The sequence below is a fragment of the Chiloscyllium punctatum genome, chromosome 26 (assembly GCF_047496795.1).
Source record: "Chiloscyllium punctatum isolate Juve2018m chromosome 26, sChiPun1.3, whole genome shotgun sequence".
In the NCBI taxonomy this organism is placed as follows: Eukaryota; Metazoa; Chordata; class Chondrichthyes; order Orectolobiformes; family Hemiscylliidae; genus Chiloscyllium; species Chiloscyllium punctatum.
Window position 1 is genome coordinate 80414460 of NC_092764.1, and position 24381 is coordinate 80438840.

The window sequence follows — 24381 nt, forward strand, 5'->3', positions numbered from 1 at the left end:
TTTTGCATGAGCTCAGGCTTGCTGAAGGCAGAGTATTGAAGCTGGCTCAGAAATGCATGGGAATACTAGATCTAAAGTTGCTCAGATAATAAGGTGAGGTTTGGGCTGAGTCAGACAATTTTCAAGGTGCATTGCGGAAAAGATTCTAGGGTTTTGAGCCATTACATTTCTCAGAAGTCTCTTCCATAGTTCTTCACTAAGTGATTAAGTTTATCTTGCTGATCCTGAATTGACCTTTACAAGCTTAAGTCTATACTTTCTTAGGTTAATAAACATGATATTTTAGTTTTAATCTTGCATGTTCCTGAAACACCGATGTAAAATTTCATGCTGGTCATGGGCTCTCTTTCTTGGAAAGAAAAAGTTTCAATATTCTTCGCAATGCAATCCTATAAGACCAACCTTGTGACTGCCTCCGACTTGTAAATCATTTACTTTTGTTTTGGTGACCAAAATTGGATATACTGTTCAACATTCTATCAAACTAGAACACTCAAAGAACTTCAGATATTTTCTCCCCATATCATTCGTTCACTTTAGCCTAAGAACTGTATGTAAACTTATTGAAAGTGTTCAGTTTTGACCAGTTTCTGTGGCATAGCATTCTCAGCACTCTGAGTGAAGAAATTTCTCATTTTCACTCTGAATGGCCTCTTCCTGTCCTTAACTGTGACCTTGGTTTGTCTGGGCACCCCAATCATCAGGAACATCCTTCCTGCATTTACCCTTTAGTCATCTATAGATTTCTATGAGATCCCACCCCCTCCCCCCACAAATTTTTCTCCGGTGAATATAATCCTAATTCTATCTTCATACCTTTCCTGGAATCTATCTGTAAAACCATCTTCTACAGTCAAGAGCATCCATCCTTGAATAAGGTGACCAAAAGTGCACACAGTACTCAGCTGTGGACTCAAGGCTCTGTGTGGTTGCAACAAGGCATCCTTGCTCCTAAATCAAACCCTCTCATTGTGAAGGCAAACATACCATTTGTTGTCTTCACTGCCTGCTGCACCCACGTGCATACTTTCAGGGACTGACTTACCACAGCACCAGGTCTCATTGCACCTTCCCTTTCTCAAACTATCACCATTTGTGTAATCTTCTGTCTTCCTACTTTTGCTACCAAAGGACCTTACTTAAGTTCAACATTATATTTCATCTAACAGGTATTTACCCATCCACACTCATTTGTCCAAATCACACTGAAGCATCTGTGTCCTCCTCACAGCTCACCCTTCTACCCAGCTTTGTGTGTCTGTAGTTTTGGAGATGTTCCATTTAGTTCCGTCATCTAAATAATCATGAAAGCAGGGGTCCAACTACTGATTCCTGTAATACCCAATCAGCTGCTGCCTGCCACTCAGAAAAAGACCCATTTAGTCTTATATTTTGTTTCCTGTCTGCCAATCAGTTCTTTAACTAATCCCAAATGTTTTAATTTTACATATTAGTTGTTTACTTTCGGACTTTACTGAAATTCTGAGAGTCCAAGTAAACCACATCAGTTACCTCAGTTGGCTGGAAGGCTTGGATGGTGGTGCAGAGTGACGCAGACAATGCATATTCAATTCCTTCACCAGCCGAGGTCACCTTCAATGTCCCACCTGTGGTGACCTGAAGGTTAAACCACCTCTAGTCCTCTATAAGTAGAGAGCAGCTCTATGGTTCTCTGCTCCTATGGTGACCTTTTCGCTTATCTTTCTACACCTGACCATAGAAGCTTTTACAATCACTTTGTATTTTCCCCATAAGCTTATTCTCATATGCTAATTACCCCCACCACCTCACAGTGCCTTAATGAATCCCTTTGTCCTCCTGCACTGAAGTCTAAAATGCTGGTAATTCTCCGGTGTCCTCCTTTCTCCAATTTGTATGCCTCTTCCTTTGATCTAATACTATCCCTATTTTCCCTTGTTAGCCACGGTTTGGTTACCTTCCTTATTTTATTTTTGTGCCGGAGGATGAATGAACAACTGTTACAGTTGCTCCATGCGCTCTTCAAATGTTTATCATTGTGTAAAGGGATGATGGTGGATATGCAATGTTCCCCAATATATCCGAGCCAACTCACGCCTCATACCATCATATTTCCTTTATTTAGATTCAGGACCCTAGTCTCAGAATCAATTGTCTCACTCTCCGTCTTAATGAAGAATTTAATCATATTATGGTCACTCTTCCCCAAGGGGGCTTGCACAGCTGGATTGCCAATTATTCCTTTCTGATTGGACAATGCCCCATCAGGGTGGCCTCTTCTCCAGTTGGTTGCTCTTTTGTATTGATCCAGAACGTCATCCTATATTCATTCCAAGAATTCTTCCTCTACACTATTTATTACTGATTTCATTTTGCCCAAACTAATATTTAAAACATTTACTCAACTCGCAGGTTGCTTTCTCTAATTCCTTCAAGATTATAAACATCTAAACCACCGGTACCCGTTTAAGAGACAAGAATTTGTCAGGAAAATTTACTGCATGCTTTTTTTGGAAAGTGATATGGGAAGGGAATTTTTGGACTGTAGGGCAGGAAGTAGAAGTCAATGATGAAACAATCCTGTGCGCCTCTGGATGGATCATGTTTGTTATATGGTTGTGTGAACTTTGAGATACCTAGTTGTGCATTGTGGAATGTTTCAGTTCTCTTGAATAAACACTTTTGTTTGCATACTACTACTACTCCTGCCTTAAAGGCCCTGTGTCTATTTAATCAAGTGTTTAGTCATTACTCCTAGCTCATCAGGTCTTCGGCTATTTGCTGAGTCTTGGAATAAAGTTAAAGGTACTTTACAAGTTCAAATCATTTCATATTAGTGACTGATTAGTAGAAAGAACAGAGATTGGTTACATGCCTGCATGGTGCAAATAAGATTCTCTTCTGAAACATCAGTGTCTTCAGAATTAATGGGTAAAAAGAGCTCTTTACTTGATGGATCCTAACTGAATGACATGCTGTTTGTTTGTTCGTTCATGAACAAAACCTGTTGCATTCAACAGTACTTTTTTAATGTGACTGTCCATTATATTCTTTAATTCCTGACACTTTAAACTTTCAGCTTGAGCCCAAGCTACATTGATCTAACTGAGTGTCCTTATATGTGGCCCTACTGCTCCCAGCCCATCTATTGTGGGGGAATGCCAACTGTCGTCAATGTAACAATTTTAAATGGCATGGGTGTCACCGGTCGGATTATTGACAAGGTAAGTGTAATGAAATGGTAGTGAAATATGGAATTTGCAAAGTGGCTGAAAGGTCTTTCCAGTCTTGATGAGCAGTACTGAGAAAGTGGTGTGATACCAATGTTTAATTCTTCTGGAACTACTGTATGAAATGTATAGCAGTTATTAATGTACATGTACAACAGCAATGTGAATGTTCATATTTTTGACAGTCACATTGACAATACAATATTGTTGTGGCCGCATTCATTTTTTGTTTAATAAAATGAAACTGAACGGTGTGCAGGAATTATTTGGGATGAGGTGGCACAATGCTTTCATTCATCACAGGCTAAACATACACTGCCACAGTGTAAATTTATTTTGACAGTCCCTTCCTGAATAAAATTTCAGATGAGGTACATCATTGTTCACAGAAATTTGATAATTCTCATGTTCCCCTTCACAGTGAAGGAAAGCCTGCGCAGTACACTTGCAGAATTCCTGACAGCTGCCTTTGGAGTAGAATCATAGATTCATAAAATCCCTGCAGTGTGGAAAGAGGCCATTCAGCCCATCCATACTGACTGCCGGGCAGCATGGTGGCTCAGTGGTTAGCACTGCTGCCTCACAGCACCAGGGTCTTAGGTTCGATTCCAGCCTCAGGTGACTGACTGTGTGGAGTTTGCACATTCTCCCCGTGTCTGTGTGGGTTTCCTCCGGGTGCTCTGGTTTCCTCCCACAGTTCAGAGATGTGCAGGCCAGATGAATTGGCCAAGCTAAATTGCCTATAGTGCAGTTTAGCATGGCCAGTCTACCTAATCTGAACATCTTTGGACTGTATTGCTGTATTGTTCTATGTTCTATGTGGGAGGAAACCAGAGCATCTGGAGGGAACCTGCGCAGACACTGGCAGAACGTGCAAGCACCACACATTCGCCCAAGGCTGGAACTGAACCAGTGTCCCTGTTGCTGCAAAGCAGCAGTGCTAACCACTGAGCAACTGTGCCCCCATAGTAGCTTTGCAGCTCAGAAGTCAAGTCATTTGTCATCTTGGTCCTGAGAGGTACAATGTATGGGAGTAAATTACCTTGAGGACAAAAGTAAAATATACTTCTAAATAAAAGCATAGAATGAAAACAATATCTGAATATTGTCTGAATCAGGTGAAATTAACCTGGTAGACATTACTTAAACTAATTAGCATAAGAGCATAATTGATTTAAGCTCTGAAGTAGCTCAGGACAAACAGTAGGGCAGTAAAGAGCCCACATTAAGCTTTCTATCTCACCAGTCTCTGCACTCAAAATTCCATGTTTTGCCACTTCCAATAAAATATCATGAGCAAACATATCTTACCCTCTCCTCTGCTGTCGACATTCTGGTGGGACTATGTGACACCCTGGTCTACACCTCCTCAGTTTTCCACAGCACCTTCCCAGGTTGCAGAAGGTATAACACATATCATGCCCCCCTCCCTCCTCACTGTTCAAGGCCCACTTTTCCAGTAAAGTAGCATTTTACACATACCTCTTTCAATGCAGTCTACTGTATTTGCTGCTCACAATATGTCTCCTTTTACACTGGCAAAACTAGAGACTGGTTGATCCATGGGCAGAACACTTTCACTTTGGCCATAGGAATGACCCTGACCTTTCAGTTGCTTACCATTTCAATACACCATCTTGCTCCAATGCTAACATTTTCATCCTTGACCTGAAGGTGTTCCAATGAAGCTGAATGTAAGCTGGAGGAACAGCACCCCATTGTCCATTCAGACCCTTTACAACCTCTCGGGTTTAATATGCAGTTCCTGAATTTTAGAGTATGACCTCTGTACTCCATTTTGCTTACATTCTCACACCTTCTTTCAGCCGTATCTCATTTGTGTCCTTTTGGCTTGTTGGCAGAGCCAACCTATTTTCTCCTTTTCACAGCTAATGTTTACATCTACTCTATGTAGCTCACACTTTTGCCATCATTCCACTGCCTTTGTCTTTTGTCCTGAACTTGCTCATGTGTACCACTTGCTCTTCCTGCACCTCTGACATTAACATTAAAACAGAATCTTCCAGCTTCTTTGTGTTCCAATGAAGGGTCATACTGGACTCAACGTTAACTCTTTTTCTCTCTCCACAGGTGCTACCTGACCTGCTAAGTTTCTCCAGCACTTTGTTTTTGTTTCACATTAAGCTGTCATTATGATGCTGTCAAGTTCTTTCCTAGTTCCTTTCTTTCCCTTCAATTCACGGATTCAAATTGCTGATGTGCAGCACGGAAACAGACCCTTTGGTCCAACTCGTCCAAGCTGACCAGATATCCCAACCCAATCTAGTCCCACCTGCCAGCACCCGGCCCATATCCCTCCAAACCTTTTCTATTCATATACCCATCTAGATGCCTTTAAAATGTTGCAATTGTACCAACCTCCACCACTTCCTCTGGCAGCTCATTCCATACACTGACCACTCTGAGTGAAAAAGTTGCCTCTTAGGTGTCTCTTATATCTTTCACCTCTCATCCTAAATCTATGCCCTCCAGTTCTGGATTCCCCCATCCTAGGGAAGAGACCTTGTCTATTTATCCTATCCATGGCCCTCATGATTTTGTAAACCTCTATAAGGTCACCCCTCAGTCTCCGACGCTCCAGGAAAACAGCCCCAGCCTGTTCAGCCTCTCCCTGTAGCTCAGATCCTCCAACCCTGGCAACATCCTTATAAATCTTTTCTGAACCTTTTCAAGTTTCAGAACATACTTGATGAATAGGATCCCACTCAAACAGTTTAGAACACGCTTGTACCATCCAACTCAAACAGAGCCAGTTAACCTCATGAGTATCCATGTTGCAATGCTGTGCTCCACCACATAGTGACACACCTGTTCAATGTGGAATTTGGCATAGTAACCTTACTTATTGGGGGATTTCAAAGCAAATATGAGTGCAGACCCACTGCCTCAGACAACACGACCTGGGAAAGAGTAATGAATCGTCTGGCTTTTGACTCTTTAAACAGTGGAACATCTTAACTTCATATTAGAGACCCACTGTGAAACAAGAGCAGTTATCTTTTAACTCCATACTTATTTTATGTGCCTCGTCAGGAATTTTAGTAGCTGACTTGCCTGTGGGTGGAAATTAGGGCTGCCCTTTTCATTTGTCATAACTTTTGTCTGAATTCTATTTCATATTTCCTTTTGCTACCTCCTTTCCCCTTCGTAAATTACTGATAATTCTTATCAGCTATTTGGAAGGCTTTTTACATGATTTTCATGTTTTCTTTCTAGCCAATATGGCAGCCATATTTACCTCAGAATGGAGACAACATAGAGGTCGCTTTTTCCTATTCCCAAGTCCTTTGGCCGTGGTCTGGCTTTCTAGCTATTTCGATATCTGTCACCAAGAAAGCTGCATCGTGGGAAGGCATTGCTCAGGGCCATGTGATGGTTACTGTTGCATCACCAGCTGAAAATGATGTAAGTGTATCAGATCAACGGTTTCTCTTGTGTTTGGTATGTTATAAAACTAAAATATTATCTAGATTCAGGAAGTTATGACCCATACTTACCTGAAAATCTGCTGATGGAGCACTAAAAATTAACAAATGATGAATGTCAAGAAATGCACCATTGAAAAAAAACTGTCCCGTAAGTAAGTGAGGATATAATGTATGCTTTAGTTTCTTTGTATCTAAAGATTGCTTGATAGAGAACTGAGATGTTTCACTAGACCTAATTACCATCTCTGCCAGGGCTGACAAACACAGGCCATGCTCTCAGTTGGATACACTGCAGCAACTCTGAGGTTATTTTGAAAGAAGATCCCTCCCATTGTGAGCTGTACCAGCAGAAAAAAACATGCATAAATGATATGGGAACTCCATTATCTTGGAGTTGCATGCCTTTTGATTGGGATGTGTATCGAATGAATATCCCAGCACCATTTGAACTGGGCTAGCTCAAGAAGAAGGCTCTCCACCATCATCAACTTAATTGGCAATAGGCTATATATGCGGTGTTGCTAGCATCACCATGCAAACAAAAATAAAAGCTGAAATAGCCTAATGATTGTTGCTATATTATTTACTTTGTAAGCTTCTCACAATTTATCAGTCTTTCCGTTTAATTGTTGTGTTGCCTAATATGTTAGTTTGGTGTAATGCACGTGCTGCAGACCAAACTTAAAGCGTAACTTCCTAAGTCTCTTCTCGAATGCCACTAGATAATATTGAAAATAGTCGTATACTCAATTGGGGGACAGAAAAATATTGGTCCAGTCCTTTTAAAATGGTCTGTTGATCTTTAGAATACTTTGGCAACAGAACTATTTACTGATCTACAGGCATGTAAGATTTATAACATGTAAATTTTGTGAGATTCAAACTCTGAGAAAGTGAGGATTGTAGATGCTGGAGCGTCACGGTTGATGAAGCATGATGCTGGAAAAGTACAGCAGGTCAGGTAGCATCCAAGGAGCATAAGAGTTCACGTTTTGGACATAATCCTCTTCTTCAGGACTGGGGAGGGGGAAGGGGGCTGAGAAATAAATGGGGGGTGTGGGGCTGGGTGGGATGGCAATAGGTGGGTGAAGGTTGGAGGTGATAGTGATAGGTTAGTGGGACGTGTGGAGTGAATAGAGGGAACAGACAGTAGACACGTAGATCGGGTCAAGAGGGTGGATCTGAATTGGAGGGTTGGATCTGGGATGCGGTGATGGGCGAAGTGGGATTTAGAGACTGGTGAATTCAATGTTCATGCCGTGTGGTTGAGTCTCCCGAGGTGGAAGATGAGGTGGTGTTCCTCCAGTTTGTGGGTGGCCTTGTGTGGGCAGTGGAGGAGGCCCAGAATGGACATGTCCTCAGGGGCGTGGGAGGGGTAGCGGAAGTGGATGGCCACAGGAAGGCAAGTTGATTTGGTGTGTATAGATCAGAGATGTTCCCTGAACTCTTCCGCAAGTTTGTGTTTGGTCTCTAAATGCCAAACCCAATTTACTGTTGCCTTATCAGATAACCTGATGGAAGACAGAAGCAACAAATTGCAAAGCCAGTTATTCAGATTGACCTCAGGGACTGATTTTTGCCAGTGACCCTACTTTTGTAAAACTAATTCCAAACCAATTTGTGATGGTACATTTTTAATCAAATTTTTATTTGGTTTAGTTTAGCATACAATAAATATAGTTGTGTGTTCACTAGACCTTTTTAAAAACTTAATTTTTAAAAAATTTATTGTGACCCTTACGTTCAATAGACACATTTGTCAAAGCTGTATATCATGCACCCAACAAGTCAACATTCCCTGTCTACCTGAAATTAGTTCAAATGTTTGAGCACCAGATTCACACTGCTACTATGAAATATGAGTGGTGTTCGCTACTAGTTAGTGTTGTCAAACCAAAAAGGCATTCTACCTATCTCACAAATGAATAATCTGATATATTAACTTCACTACCAATGTGATGCCAGGTATGTAGGCCATATACCCCAAAGGCTGTTGTATCCTAACAAACAGCATTTCCCTTTGGCTATTCACCACAAGCAAAGTACTCGTTGTACCCAACTAGTCTGTGCTTGCAAAGCCAGCAAAATAGTCTCCATAAATAGATGTTATTTCTGCCATTGGGCATTTGCTGGATAATCTTGATTTGAGTAGCAAATTATGCAGACAGCTAACTTCGGATTTGCTGTGCAGGCCTGCTGGAAAGCTACATTATTAATAGACAGGTCAGTGTTCTTTTTGGACAGAAAGAACATGTCTGCGCACACTCCTTTTTATTTCACCTCCAGGAAATAGGTGACAGCCATTTGCTAGTTCATTTCTCAGGGCAATGCCTTGATCAATCGGAGTCAAGCGGCCTGGTTTGAAATTAAACAAAGTCTGGCAGTTAAGTTAATCTTCAGTAACTGCTGTGTTCTCCATGGCAACACCTACTAATCAGAGTCCCCTTGCCAACCAATCAGCACACTCCTCTCGTTCATTATAAATGATCATTTCCCCCTTGCAAATTGGCTTTCTTGCAAATTGTCTTGATGGGATGCAAGTTGAAAAGCTGCAACAAAATGTCTTTTTAAATCAGTACTGAAATTCTACTGTACCTGAAGTAAGTTTGCTAAGTCTGTGCTTTGGCAGATTTCCCACGTAAGTTGCTTTACTTCAGAGTAATTTGATGTACACAAAACGTTTTGAACATCTTGATTTCTCCAAATCCATTTGCACATAGTAATGCTAACTTTTACATGGAGTGGAAGGGAAGGAACAGGAATAGATCATCTAATTCCTAGCTAATCTGCAGATCATCTCCCCTCACCTCATTATCCTGACTGCATCAATGTTTGTCAATATCATTCATGAAAATTTTGATCCAATATCTGCAGCCTTTTTAGGGACAGGAACTTCATATTTCTGCAGCACCTTATGGCAGAAAGAAAATGTTCCTGACTGCATTTACTACTAAAGAATCAAAATAAGATGTTAAGTTTCAGTATTAAATTTGTTTTTCCTATTTTTGCTTTTGTAGCCAGTTCTACTGTTAGATAAAAAAGAGGCAATCAATTGCCAATTCTTTGACTCATTATTTAAAATAAAATTCACTAAATTGCCTATGAGCTAGCTGCTTAATGTTTATGGATGCGTTCTTTAAAGCTAGGTTGTGCACTTTGGGAAAGTGAAGTGGTCGTCACTGGCTCTTCAACCATTCAGACTGTCAGCTCTATTGTGTTGATAAGTAATTCTTGCTGTTTTGTAACTTAACTCTCATTTGTTGTGCAGGAACTAGCTGTCAATGTTGGAGGTTATACTTTGAATACTGGGTAGATTTTGATCCCATATTTTCTATTTTTATTTGTTTACCAAGCTACCTGAAATTGAAGTGTTGACATTCTGTGGACGTGAGTGTATAATACTAATTAGTCCTGTCTTTTGTCTTTAAGTCAAAAAATGGCAATGAAATGACATCAACTGTGAAGTTGCCAGTCAAGGTGAAGATCATTCCGACACCACCTCGCAGTAAGAGAGTTTTGTGGGATCAGTATCACAACCTGCGTTACCCACCTGGTTACTTTCCAAGGGATAACCTGCGCATGAAAAACGATCCTTTAGATTGGTGAGCTTCCCCAAGAGACTTCTGTTGCACATTTGTTTATTCTTCTCACTGTCCTCGTGATGTATTTTGAGTGAAAAGCTCTAGTTTTGTAAAAGCAATGTGTGCTAGAAGTAGTAAGATGAATAAAAAAGTAATTAATTGGAGTATGTTCCTTGGTTGCATGTTTTAGTATGTATGTGTAGAAAGTAATATACCATTTGGATTTGAACTTTGTGGAAAACAGGTATATGATGTAAACTGATAGAATGGTTTGTTGTGTTTAAAAAGTTCACTATCTACATATTTGAAAAAGTGCTTAATACAGCTCTGAGCACAAACTCCTAATTTAACACACACTGTTATTCGGTTCATTTGATACGGTATTTTGTAAATTTTAAAGCTTTTGGCAGGCAGTGATTTGTTATGGATTTGAAAGAGTGCTTTGTTACTGCCCAGTAAGACAGAGTTTACCTGGGAAAGCAAACCTTGAATTAATCATGCAAGTTTACTTTTACAATTTAATTTCTGATGCTGTAGACAGTTTGCTTTCTTTCAGTAGATATTAGTGTACTGACTTGACTGCAGGGCAGTAAGAATATTGCTCTACACCACTGCAAAGTGGAGAAAGTGAGAATTGCAGATACTGGAGATCACAAGTCAAAAAGTGTGGTGCTGGAAAAGCACAGCTAGTCTGGCAGCATCCGATGCTGCTTGACCAGCTCTGTTTTTCCAGCATAACACTTTTTGACCACTGCAAAATAGCCAAGAAGGAAATCATGATTCAACTCCCAGTTGATTAAATGAAGAAAGTTTGGTTCAATGTTGTTTATCGTTATTGAATTTCAGCTTTAACGTTGAGAGAAATCAGATAGAAACTTTCAAACATGGACATGGCTTTGGAACCTATAGTATATTCAAGGGAATTAATGATGCAAAGGAAGTTGAAGATGCAGTAATAGAGGGTTAAAGATGGCACAACATGAGAAATAGGAGCTGGAGTAAGCCATTCTGCCTTTCCAGGTTACTCTGCCCATCAGTGAGACCATGGTTGATCATCTTCATAGTGCTGGAAAACTATCTTCATATACATTGGTGTTTTTAATTATTGATCCCCTTCTTAAATGTACTCGAACACTGAATCTCCATAACACTCAGGGGCAGAGAACTCCAAAGGTTCATCATCTAGTGAGTGAAGATGTTTCTCTGCATCTCGCTCCACAATGGCTTGCCCTTTATTCTCAGACTTATTTTCCGGTTCCGGACCATGTCTTCCCTATGAAGCATAAGCAACGTGCAATATAAACAGGGATAGGAAGTTCAGCCCCTAGCCTGATCTGCCGTCCAATAAAATTATGGATGACCTGATTGTGGCCTTAAGTCTGCATTTCTGCCTCACCCAGCTAACCTTTCACCCCCTTGCTTAACAAGAATGAATCTACCTCCGTTTTAAAAATATTTAAGGAGTCTGTTTCTACCACCTTACCAGGAAGTGTTCCAAAGACTTGCCACCCAAGGTCTGTGTTTTAAATGATGATTCCTGTTTTGTAAACAGTCACCTTTAGTTTGAGATTCTCCCACAAAAGGGAGCATCCTTTCCACATCCAACCTGTCAAAAACCTTTGGGTTTTATATTCAATAGATTAAGTTAAGTGACTTGCATCTAACAGATTAGATATAAGCTCTGCAGGCCTGCCATGTCCAGACGTGAATGATGATGGACAGTTAAACAACTTGTGGAACTTCCTTCTCCAGCAAATATTTCTATCCTCAATGATGCAGCAGCCCACGACATTAATGCAAAAGGTAAGTATTCGCAGCGATCCTAGCCAGATGTCCAGAGTGAATGATCCTTTTCTGCCTCCTTTTTGAGTCTACAACAACATTATCTCGAACCATGTTACACCTTCAACACCACTGACACAATGTGGTAATGTCTGCCACTTGCAATCTGCATTGCAACAATTCACCAAGTCTCTTTGGGTGTACATTCCAAACCAGTGACCTCTACCATCTAGAAGGCCAAGATCAGAGATGTGGAAACACCGCCACCTGCAAACCACACAACATCTTAACTCAGAACTACATCACTATCTTCGCTTCAAAATTGTGCAACTCTGTCCCTAACAGCACTGCAGGTGTTTCCACATAATATGGCGGCTGTTCAGGAAGATAGCTCACCACCACCTTCTCTGGGGCAGTTGGAGACGGGCAGTACATTCTAGCGTAGCCAGTGATGCTCGTGGCCTGTGAATGAATATTTTAAAAATTGCTTGCTGTACCAGCATTTTGATTTTCAATGATACCTGAATCCCTTTGAAATTTAACACCCTTGTGGCTCACTACTTAAGAAATGGTCTATATTTCTGTTTTTCCCTCCTTCATTGGATACTTTGAAAGGTAGAAGGTAGTACCTGAAATATCAGCTTAAGGTGATGCCATATAGGAAAGCCTGGTTGGCAACTGTCTAGTTGTAATGGAATCGAAGGAATAGGAGCTGCATCTTAAGGATATGAATGGTTTTAAGAAGGAGGATGTATCAGAATTCAGAAAAATCTGACAAGGGCTTTGATAGGGGATACTCCGGAAGACCAAGGGAAGGGGAAGAAGAAGAAGACGGAGTTCCTTACAAGTTTGAAGATTGGGTTAGGTGAAGCAAGATGAATAGTTTAAGGAGACTTTTTGGTGGAAAAAAGAAGGTAGATGTTATCTTTGCTTTGGGTCCTGGCTTAGTGAGTGGTTTTGGCAAAGGAAGGAGATACTTGATGTGATCCACTTGGATAACTTGGTAATTGAAAGGGTTATTCAGTTTATTGGTACCAGCATGTTTTAAGAACAATCACGCTTAAAGAATACTTCCAGCCATAATTCCAAGTTAGATTAGGTGACCCACAAAGATCCCACGGTGTAAACTAGTTTGGAAGTGAAGTTTCTGTTTCTGTGCTGCTAGTTATTTTACAGTTGATAATTTCACAGTCTCCTTTCTATTCTACTATGTATTATAACTTCTCTAAAACATTTTAAATTTGAGATTTCAACAATGAAAGAAACTGATCAAATATTCATTTCCTATTTCTTTCACTTAGGAATGGTGACCACGTGCACACCAATTTTCGGGATATGTACCAGCATTTGCGAAGCATGGGGTATTTTGTAGAGGTGCTTGGAGCACCCATCACCTGTTTTGATGCCAGCCAGTATGGTACATTTTACATTTAACTCTTATTTGCTTACACCTTCTTTCTATCCTAAGGTCAAAAGTAGGAATGTTCACTGCAGTGTTCAGTACTATTCAGCGCTCCTCCAATAACAAACCTGTTGGACTATAACCTGTGATTTTTAACTCCATACTGAGGCAGACAACAGACCTGATAAGTGTCAAATAATACTCACACCACACAAGGACTAAACAAAGACTATCTTCAGCAAGAGAGAATTTGATCAGTTTCTGAAACCGCCACCATTAATGTGCCTATTATTGATTTAATGTTGGCCAGGAGCTATTACATTCAGCCAGAACACAAGTGGATAATCTACGTAGGCTTCTAATGAACGCCCCAACATTAGAAATAGATTCACACTGTGATTTCAAAAAATGGCTGAAGGCAATAGATCCTACAAACTATGGTCCCTGACAACATTCCAGCAATGATATTGAGGAGTTGTGCTTGAGAAATAACTGCAGCCCAATCAAGCTGTTCTAGCACAGCTACTGTGCTGTGATGTGCCGAACAATGTTGAAGGTTGCCCAGATAGATCTTATCTGATTGTTATCACAAAGTGTTAATAGCAGCTTGCTGAACACAAATCGACTGTTGTTTCATACATAAAGTTGTCCTAATCCTACCAGATCACAGGGGTGCTCTCCCATTGGAGAGAGATGACTGGCAGTAGTTTAAGCTGGAGTTCACCATGCCTCAGGTGAGGGGTAAGGTTGAGAAGATATGGTCTTCATGAAAACCTCAGCCAGTGTGGGAATTGAACCCATGCTATTGGTGTCAGTCTGTATTGTAAACCAGCCATCCAGTCAAGTGAGTTAACTGACTTCAACCCGCCCCTCAAAATTAAAAAGGTATGTCTTTGCAAAGCAACGCACAGATCTAATGCAACTTTTTTTATTGCTCTGTCAACCACCTCTAGATCGTCTATTAGTTTATTTATGGTGTTATTGATAGTGTCGTCAAGCAACACTCGCATGAACCTGCTCATTCATCCTCAGCTTTGGTTCAGGCCACTCAGCTTGTCACCTCCTTACAGTCGTTGTCCAAACGTGGTCAAAAAAGCTGAGCCTGAGGGAAGATTAGATTGATTGAATCTCCTTGACATCAAGGCAGCATTTGGTCCAAACTTGGCAATAAGGAGCTCTGGTGAAATTGAACTCGATGGAAATTTGCAGGGGGAGAGCACTCTACTAATAGGGAGTCATACGTGATTATGTGGTTGAGTTGAGGTGGTTGTTGGAGACCAATCACCTTGATCCGGGGACATCAATGCAGATGTTCCTCAGAGTAGTGTCCTAAGTCTATGCTTACTGCGTAGACTACTGAAAGGTGAAGTTCACTGTTCAATTACATTCAAAAGTTGCAAATAAGTATTTGCAACGTAAACAATATTTTGAAGCATTGGTTGCACAGCCTTTTCCAAGAGACGCTGTTCTGGTGAATATTTTTGGTCTACTCTCTGAAACTATTTTGAGGTTTGACCAAGTTTTCAGCCAGAGGAATGCCCCAGCTGTAATTCTGCCAAGATCTGAGCTACTTTGAAAGTGGTTCTTTGGTTATCTGCATTTTAAGCCAATTTAATGTAGTCATTTGAACTGTTGAGATACATTCCATCTATGAACAGATGTTGTTTTTAACCCCTGCAGGTACCTTGTTAATGGTAGATAGTGAAGAAGAATACTTTCCTGAGGAAATTACTAAACTGAGACGTGATGTTGATAATGGCCTTTCTGTAATAGTCTTCAGTGATTGGTACAACACATCTGTAATGAGAAAAGTGAAATTTTATGATGAAAATACAAGGTAGTTTATCTAATCTTGTATTTTTCTTGCCTCCTTTGAACAAAGTATCTCATGGCAATATAATCTGAGAAAGAGATATCAATTTGGAACGATTGTAATATTGTATTGTTTTTCTAAATGGTGTCGAAACAGTATTTTTGGATTTCTTGCATTTTCTTTCTCATATGGTGACTGAAGGCCCTTTAGCTAATCAATGCTTATTCCTTTAGTACTTAAATATTCGCATTCCTCATATTCTAGCATTAGACAGATTGTTAATGCCAAAATTTTAGTTTCTACAAACTTGATCATAAAATAATCCTGGTGATTTGAGTGAAGATTTTCCTCCTCAAACTGAGGATTTTTATTTGATGTCTGTAGTCCTATAATATGACTTGCTGTGAAGGAGCCTCTTGTTTACCTAATTGTGTTAATATTATGTGTTAACACGGATTAAGGCTTTCCTTTTAACCTGAGAATTGAAAATAAGAGTTGAGAAATTTACTGGCATCAATCATTATATTTTTAAGCAGAGTTGATCTTGATTTACAAGTTGAACAGATGAAAGACTTTGAAACAAAAATGGAAATTACTGAAGGAACTCAGCAGGTCTGACAGCATCTGTGGAAAGAAAGTAGAATGAATGTTTTGAGTCCAGTATCCAGTAATCCTATGTGAATGTTGAATGCAAACAGAATCACATTTGGCTGTGATACAAGTATGATTTAATAGGAGGGTAATATTTTAATGGCTGTCAGGGGTATATGGAAAATGAATACTGGATGCTGCCAGACTGATAACTTTTGAGTATAACTCAGAAGCTGTCATGGTCTTAAAAAGGTAGGTGAAAAAATGAGTTGGAATGCAAGGTATTATTTTTTTTAGTGCTTTTTTTGTTAATTTGAATTAAGTAATTAAAGCATGACCTCCTGATGATTCTTTTGTGCTCATCTCTTTGTCATAGGCAGTGGTGGATGCCAGATACTGGAGGTGCAAACATCCCAGCACTCAATGACCTGTTATCTGTATGGGGCATGGCTTTTGGTGATGGCTTATACGAAGGAGATTTCAGCATGGCAAATCATGACAGTATGTTTCTAACTGTATTGCTTTGAGATGGCTGTAGTATTGTAGTTCAGATTTTGTGCATGTTATAAGAAACAATGTAAAAAATACAAAAAATATAAAAGATCGTATGAATATTCAAAGCTAGCAGCAAACTAATCCATAGATGATGTTTTTTGAGGTTGAAAGAACAAGAGGTTTATGACAAATCTTGACCATTTGTTTCTCTCTCCAACTCCCATGCCCAAAGAAACCATTTTTTTATTTTACAAAGAAAACCCCAAAGAACTGCAGATGCTGGAAATCAACAAGAGAAACAGGAATTTCTGGGAAAACTCAGCAAGTCTGGCAGCATCTGTGGAGTAAAAGCAGAGTTAATGTTTTTGGGTCCAGTGACCCTTCCTTCCTCAAAACAGCTTAGTTTTTCCAGCAATTTGTTTTTGTTTCAAAATCTTTTCCTCATTGTGCTCTGTGAAAGACACTTACCACACTTTTTGAAAGCTCTCTGTTGATTTGATGTTACTCTTATGGTCACACTGGTGCAGGGATAGTAAGGTGCTTAATGTGCAGAAATTAATGCTGGCAGTAATGTAAGTTATTGGGCATGCATGCAGGTTCTGTACACAAAGCCATGCCATTGTATGAACAACATTCATTTATATGATTTACATTTACATTTTTTCATAGAATCTCTACAGTGTGGAAACAGGCCCTTTGGCCCAACAAGTCCACACTGACCCTCCGAAGAGTAACCCACCCAGACCCACCCTGCCCTTTTACTCTACACTTACTCCTGACTAATGCATCTAACCTACAGATCCCTGAACACTAAGGGCAATTTAGCATGGCCAATTCACCTAACCTGCACATCTTTGGACTGTGGGAGGAAACCAGAGCACCCAGAGGAAACCCACGTAGACACGGGAAGAATGTGCAAACTCCACACAGATAGTCACCCGAGGCTGGAATCAAACCTGGGTCCCTGTGAGACAGCAGTGCTAACCACTGAGCCACCATGCCATAGTTAGACGTATAACACCGAAACAAGCTGTTTAGCACAACTAGTGCTTGCTGAAGTGTGTGCCTCATTAGAGCTTTCTCCTCATCCAAATGTACCACTGTGATCTTCTGTTTCCTTTTCCTTCATGTCTGCCTAGCCTCCATTATGTATGTAGACAATTAACTTAAGCTGGGAAGTTTCTTTGAACGTCCCAATTGGATTTTATGCTGGCTATCCAATATTGGTGGCTTTGAGTTAAGTTCTTTACCCGAAGATGAAACATTTTTTTCTATGCCCACTCTATCGGTCTTTCACAATCTTAAATACCTCTATTAGATTCCCCTCAGCCTTCCTGGACCCAGCCTATCAAACTTCCTATGTCTACCCATGCATTTCGGTATGTTTGCACCCTCTCTCTAGTTTATCTAGATCTATTTTATAATCTCACCAGAACTCTGCGTAGTGCTAAGTGGACACAAACTAACCAGTTTGGTACAGGTTTAGCACAACATTAAATAAATGTTTGAAAAGTTGTTCTATATCCTCCATCAATACATTCTAGTGCAAGAGAAACAGTCTACAAAATGCTTTGTGTGGAACTTCACAGTATGATTTACTGAAATGCTTTTGTTTTCTTTTCAGTGTATTATGCTTCAGGGAGCAGTATTGCCAAATTTCCTGAGGATGGTCTTGTTCTTGCTCAAACTCTGAAAGATCAAGGTGGGAACTTTTAATTTAGCAGCTATATTTTATTCCTTTCCTTATAAGGTTTGGGGTAGTCAAGTTGGTTATGTCTCTTGATTTAAATACTGCAGTGATGATCATGAAAGATCACCTGATTTCTGGGGATCAAATTGCAACTATTGTGCAACACTTCTCAGTTTAGCTATTTAAAGAATCCTAAATGTCTCCTCCTTCACTACTGCCTATGTTAGGGAAATCAAATTGTTCACTCCCAAGTTTGTACCATTCTTTATTAAACTATTGCTGGCGAAATAGAATCATCAGTATATTGCTCTGATTCTGTGGTGTTTGCTTTTTATAATTGCTTCAAATGTCAGAAGCTTACAGTGTGGTTGATGGCTGTGTTTCTGCACCAACCAGTTCTGCTACACTGTCTGCGATAGTGGGCATTCTCATTGGATTGCAACATGATTTTGTGAGTAGGCTGTTGGAAGAAGATTCTGGATTATTGGTGCTGGAAAAGCACAGCAGTTCAGGCAGCATCCAAGGAGAAGCGAAATTGACATTTCGGGCAAAAGCCCTTCAGGAATAAAGGCAGTGAGCCTGAAGCATGGAGAGATAAGCTAGAGGAAGGTAGGGGTGGGGAGAAAGTAGCATAGAGTACAATGGGTGAGTGGGGGAGGGGATGAAGGTGATAGGTCAGGGAGGAGAGGGTGGAGTGGATAGGTGGAAAAGGAGATAGGCAGGTAGGACAAGTCCGGACAAGTCATGGAGACAGTGCTGAGCTGGAAGTTTGGAACTAGGGTGAGGTGGGGGAAGGGGAAATGAGGAAACTGTTGAAGTCCACATTGAAGCCCTGGGGTTGAAGTGTTCCAAGGCGGAAGATAAGGCGTTCTTCCTTCAGGTGTCTGGTGGTGAGGGAGCGGCGGTGAAGGAGGCCCAGGACCTCCATGTCCTCGGCTGAGTGGGAGGGGGAGTTGAAATGTTGGGCCACAGGGCGGTGTGGTTGATTGGTGCATGTGTCCCAGAGATGTTCCCTAAAGCGCTCTGATAGGATGCGCCCACTCTCCCCAATGTAGAGGAGACCGTATCGGGAGCAACGGATACAATAAATGATATTAGTGGATGTTCAAGTAAAACTTCGATGGATGTGGAAGGCTCCGTTAGGGCCTTGGATAGAGGTGAGGGAGAAGGTGTGGGCACAGGTTTTACAGTTCCTGCGGTGGCAGGGGAAAGTGCCAGGGTGGGTTGTAGGGGGGGGGCGTGGACCTGACCAGTTAGTCACGGAGGGAACAGTCTTTGCGGAAGGCGGAAAGGGGTGGGAAGGGAAATATATCCCTGGTGGTGGGGTCTCTTTGGAGGTGGCGGAAATGTCGGTGGATGATTTGGTTTATGCGAAGGTTGGTAGGGTGGAAGGTGAACACCAGGGACGTTCTGTCCTTGTTACAGTTGGAGGGGTGGGGTCTGAGGGCAGAGGTGTGGGATGTGGACGAGATGTGTTGGAGGGCATCTTTAACCACGTGGGAAGGGAAATTATAGTGTCTAAAGAAGGAGGCCATCTGGTGTGTTCTGTGGTGGAACTGGTCCTCCTGGGAGCAGATACGGCGGAGGCGGAGGAATTGGGAATACGGGATGGCATTTTTGCAAGAGGTAGGGTGGAAAGAGGTGTAATCCAGGTAGCTGTGGGAGTCGATGGGTTTGTAAAAAAAATTGTCAGTGTCAAGTCGGTCGTCATTAATGGAGATGGAGAGGTCCAGGCAGGGGAGGGAGGTGTCAGAGATGGTCCAGGTAAATTTAAGGTCAGGGTGGAATGTGTTGGTGAAGTTGATGAATTGCTCAACCACCTCGTGGGAATGCGAGGTGGCGCCAATGCAGTCATCAATGTAGCGGAGGAAGAGGAGGGGAGTGGTGCCGGTGTAATTACGGAAGATCAACTGCTCTACGTAGCCAACAAAGAGACAGGCATAGCTGGGGCCCATATGTGTGCCCATGGCTACCCCTTTGGTCTGGAGTTTGTCCTTTTCTGGTAAAGGTGTCTGTGACAGTTTTATCAGTAGGGTAACAGCCACAATTCAGCTTTCCAACAGGGATGATGACATGGCTGGGGATGGGGTTGGATGTATTAGAAAAGGATATCTACCTCTGATTTCCATCAAAGGAAAAACTGTCCTATGAATTGTGGAGGTGGGAGGGGCCTGATTGAAATATGGGCAACTTTTTCACACAGAGGGTGGTACGTGTATGGAATGATCTGCTAGAGGATGTGGTGGAGGCTGGTACAATTGCAACATTTAAGAGGCATTTGGATGGGTATATGAATAGGAAGGGATTGGAGCGATATGGGCCAGGTGCTGGCAGGTGGGACTAGATTGGGTTGGGATATCTGGTCGGCATGGATGGGTTAGACCGAAGGGTCTGTTTCAATACTATACATCTCTATGACTCTATGATCAATAGGTTGTTAATTAGGCAAATTAATACACTGCTTAAATTCAAATATCTTTGTGTCCAGAGGGTTTTAATTGGGGCTTGGGGTTTACTGGGGGTTTGTCTGCCAGTAATCACTGTCCAGACTGCTTGATGAATTTAAAAATGAAATGATCAAGTGCAGAAGGGAACAATGGTGGCGATAACATATCATTCCCAGCTGCATGAATTGATATAACACCTTTCAATTAGAATTGTTTGGGCATTTGCTTATGTTAAAAGAAATATTGGAGCCCAAAACAAGAGGTTTTAACAATCCAGAGGCAGAGCTTTTAAGAAGCTTGTGAAGGAGGAGGGAAGGAAGTGGGAGGGGAGAAGAATTAGAACAAGTAGAAGAAAACATGATCACTTGAGAATATTCAGAAAGAACAATCTTAAGGTGATTGAAGGTGTGATTAGAGTTTCAGTAGCAGTGAAGGAGGTTTATGCCCATAATGTTCCAAAGGTTGAGAAGTATCCTGGCAGGTGGCATAAAGATAAAAGCTGTGTGTTGATTAAAATGTCATGGTTGAAGCACTATCCAGCTCTAAATGGGAGTACTTAAGGGATTGATTCTACTGTTGAGTTGTACACGCAATGAGGTATATAAAGAATTAAGATACTAAGGTGATTCAAGAGCTTTATAAAATTGCTGCTCCCAGGTGTCAAACACCATACATTAATGCATTCTTAATTACTTTTGTACATTGTGATTGATATAAATGATTATGCTTTGCTTATTTTGGCTGTCATGAATCTGCTATTTCTCAAGTGGGATTTTTAGATAGTACTATGTGCAGGGGCTATTTGTGAATATGCTTGTCATCTTGTCAAGAAAGGACAAACGTTGATTTTCAGTTACATTTTGGCATTCAATTTAACAATGAGTCAGATTAATTTGAACTGCAACTAAGAACCCTGCAGGCGCTGTGTACTTGCACTGCTTTCACCTTGCCAGGAAATGTAATGAGTAAGTCAATACGAGAGAAATCCTATCCAAAATCAACCAAATGTAGGACTTGTCACAGTATGATTTCATTGCAAGTGAATTGGCCCTTTGTTAAGAGATTTAATGTTTAAATATCCAGTTCCTTTTACCAGTCAGTCGTCATGTCTGTTTTTTATGTGTGATTGGATTACAGGAGGTTCTCAATAAATGTATTGATAGCTCCATTTATGAAGTTGCATGTGTATGAAAGATTTGTTGCTTTTAGTTACATTGCTTTTATGTAATTCTTATAAACCTTTTATACATTGACTACAATGCAGATATATAGGGGGGGAGCTGTTTAACATCCTAATATAGAAGACTTCTGGATGTAAGATTTCAATTAACCATAAAATGGTTAAGAGCATAGAATTCAGCCCATAGTTTCTATGGTACCCTTCTGAGGACCAATTAACCTAGTTCTACTCATCTACCTTTTTGCCTGTAATCCTGCAAATGTTTGTTTTCAGATCAGGATCCAGGTGTCTTTTGGTGACTGCTGAGATCTTATCCACTAGAAATCAGTCAGAGCATTCCCATGCTAGAATCCTAACCAACCCCTGTGTGAGGGAGCTTTCCTCATGTGGCTATTGTTTTGTTTTTGAAACCTATTAGCCTAAATCAGTGCCTTCTAGTTCTTGGTCTTGTCTCCAAAGTGAGCAGTTTCTCTTGATCTACTCTGATGACCCCTGATGATTTTAAATGTATTTCTCAGACTGCTGCTCCACTTTCTCTTCAGTTCTACGTAACTGAAGTTCCTCATCCCTGAAATTGTATATTTTCTTTGCATGCTCTCTGATGCCTTCACGTAGAAGTAATGAATTGATTGTTCTTGAATTTATAATTTAACTAGAGTTTCAGTTTCTGTGGGTGTAGACTGTCATGAATGCTCCTCCTCCTGATTTTGTGACCAGAGAAGCTGGTAACATTTATACAAAAAACCTAAATTGAACATTTCCTTAATTTTGAAATTAATAATAATTGAATTATAATTTTCCGGTTCGTCGCAGTTTTTTTCATTAAGAGAAATAAATGTGTAGGTTTTGTTTAATTTGTAAAGGATTTAACTTTCAAATAAACCATGCCTTGTTCTTCTCGGTCTCTTTCAGGTCTGGAGGTTTTAAAACAAGAAACAAGTGTCGTTAAAAATGTCCCTATTCTTGGATTGTATCAGACACCATCTGATGGTGGTGGGCGGATTGTTTTGTACGGAGATTCCAATTGTCTGGATGATAGTCATAGACAAAAAGGTATAGAGAAAACTTGTTTTTTTGACTTGTATTTCTATGCAGATAATCTTGGTTTAGAAAAAATTTGCAGCATCTAAAATGGCACATCGTAACCGTACATTAAACATGCTAAATTACTAAATTGCTCCCAAAGTGCCCCTCATTGAGACCCCAATATCCTTGTCTGCTCCAAACCTATTATCCATTTCTTTGATTTTTTTGTCCCACTGAACAGTAAGTGCAGCTTTCTGGTCAGTTTTAAACAAACCTTCTTCCAGCTGAACATACTGTAGTGGCTGGATTTAAGAATGATTTGGAGGTGCCCATGTTGGACTGGGGTATACAAAGTTAAAATTCGCACAACGCCTTTAAGAATGGCTTTCGGAATGGTGATCATCAGATATGAACTGACCCCACCTTGTGGTTAGTGAGATGATTAGCTGGTTACTCAACTTATGTTAGTGTGTCGCGTAATGATTGCAGCAGCCTTATGTGGTGTTCAGTATGCATTAATTACATGGAATATTTTGGCTAGTGACATTCGCAATGATTAAAACAAATCGAACTTAAAGTGACAAAACTACCCAGACAAGTCTGTCGAATATTGTTATTTTTTTTAAATTGTAATTACATGTTATGGTTAAAATTCAGATGATTAATGACAGCTGAAAACCTTGCATTGATTGTTACTGTTTTGCAATAATTTGCGTTTTTATTGTTCTATATATAAACCATCTGAATTCCTTAATTACACTGCAGCCTGTAATCAGTTCCAGGGATAAGCTGTTCCATGCTTGAGGTTCATTTGAATTCCTGGGTATGCAGCAAATTTAACTTGAAGAATTTTGACTTATTTAATTTTAAGTTTTGAATTTAGCATTCATCCATGGTAGGGTGTTGCAACACAAGAACTTCCAAGATGCGAAAAATGCTCATGCCAACTGATTGACCTCCAGGTCAAAATCATCAATGACTGAAATCTTCTGATTGAAATAATGACTGAAATAATGCTTCTGTCAAGTGCCATTGGATGTTAGACTATGTTAAAACTGATGTATTGCTGCGAAACTTTGTTAGGTTCAAAACCACATTTTTGACACAGAGCCCTGTTTGACACATTTGTATTCACTCAGACACGGTAAAGAAGTGTTTGAAAAATTCATTAGTCTTACTCTGCAATTGCAACCAGCTGCAACCACAAAACAACCCAGTGAAATAGCTGAAACAAATTTTCCAAGTGTTTGTTTCAAAATGTTAGTTTATCACCTCACTGTGCACGCGCACAGAAAAAACAAAATAGATTAACATTAGGAAAGAACCACCCACAAAATTGCTATTTTCAGTCAGAAATGCAGTAGGCTTTCTTTTGGGCAAGTCCAGGGAAATGTGATCCTTTTTTAAATCTTAATTTGTATTACTTTCAATATTAAGTGATCTGACCACCTCCCAACAGGTTGAAAACCTGAACAAAATATCTAGAGAATCAGTAGCTGCTGTTCCATTTTTGACCGATCAAATGTGGAAATATACTCTGACATGCTCATTCTGCTGATGCTTTTAGTATTTGAGTAGTTTAATGATAGGTCTGAACTGTAGCAATCTTCGTCAATCTGGAAGTGTGTGACCTAAATTAAGATGGTAAAGCTAGATGTGGCAGAAAGGATATAGAGCTGAGCAAATTAACAATAGAATACACAGAAGAAGGTTTAA

At 40.4% G+C, this 24381-nt stretch overlaps 1 protein-coding gene across 2 annotated transcripts in view; it reads left to right on the forward strand.

The window, feature by feature from the left end:
- Positions 1–24381, forward strand: part of mbtps1 (membrane-bound transcription factor peptidase, site 1) — a 120185-nt gene that overhangs the window by 79280 nt on the left and 16524 nt on the right. For both annotated transcript variants that reach the window (XM_072547796.1, XM_072547797.1), the window contains exons 12-19: positions 3059–3203; positions 6447–6635; positions 10088–10260; positions 13323–13438; positions 15104–15260; positions 16204–16328; positions 17947–18024; positions 22552–22692. In XM_072547796.1, the coding sequence (XP_072403897.1) occupies positions 3059–3203; positions 6447–6635; positions 10088–10260; positions 13323–13438; positions 15104–15260; positions 16204–16328; positions 17947–18024; positions 22552–22692 (1124 nt within the window). The remainder of the gene's footprint in view (positions 1–3058; positions 3204–6446; positions 6636–10087; positions 10261–13322; positions 13439–15103; positions 15261–16203; positions 16329–17946; positions 18025–22551; positions 22693–24381) is intronic.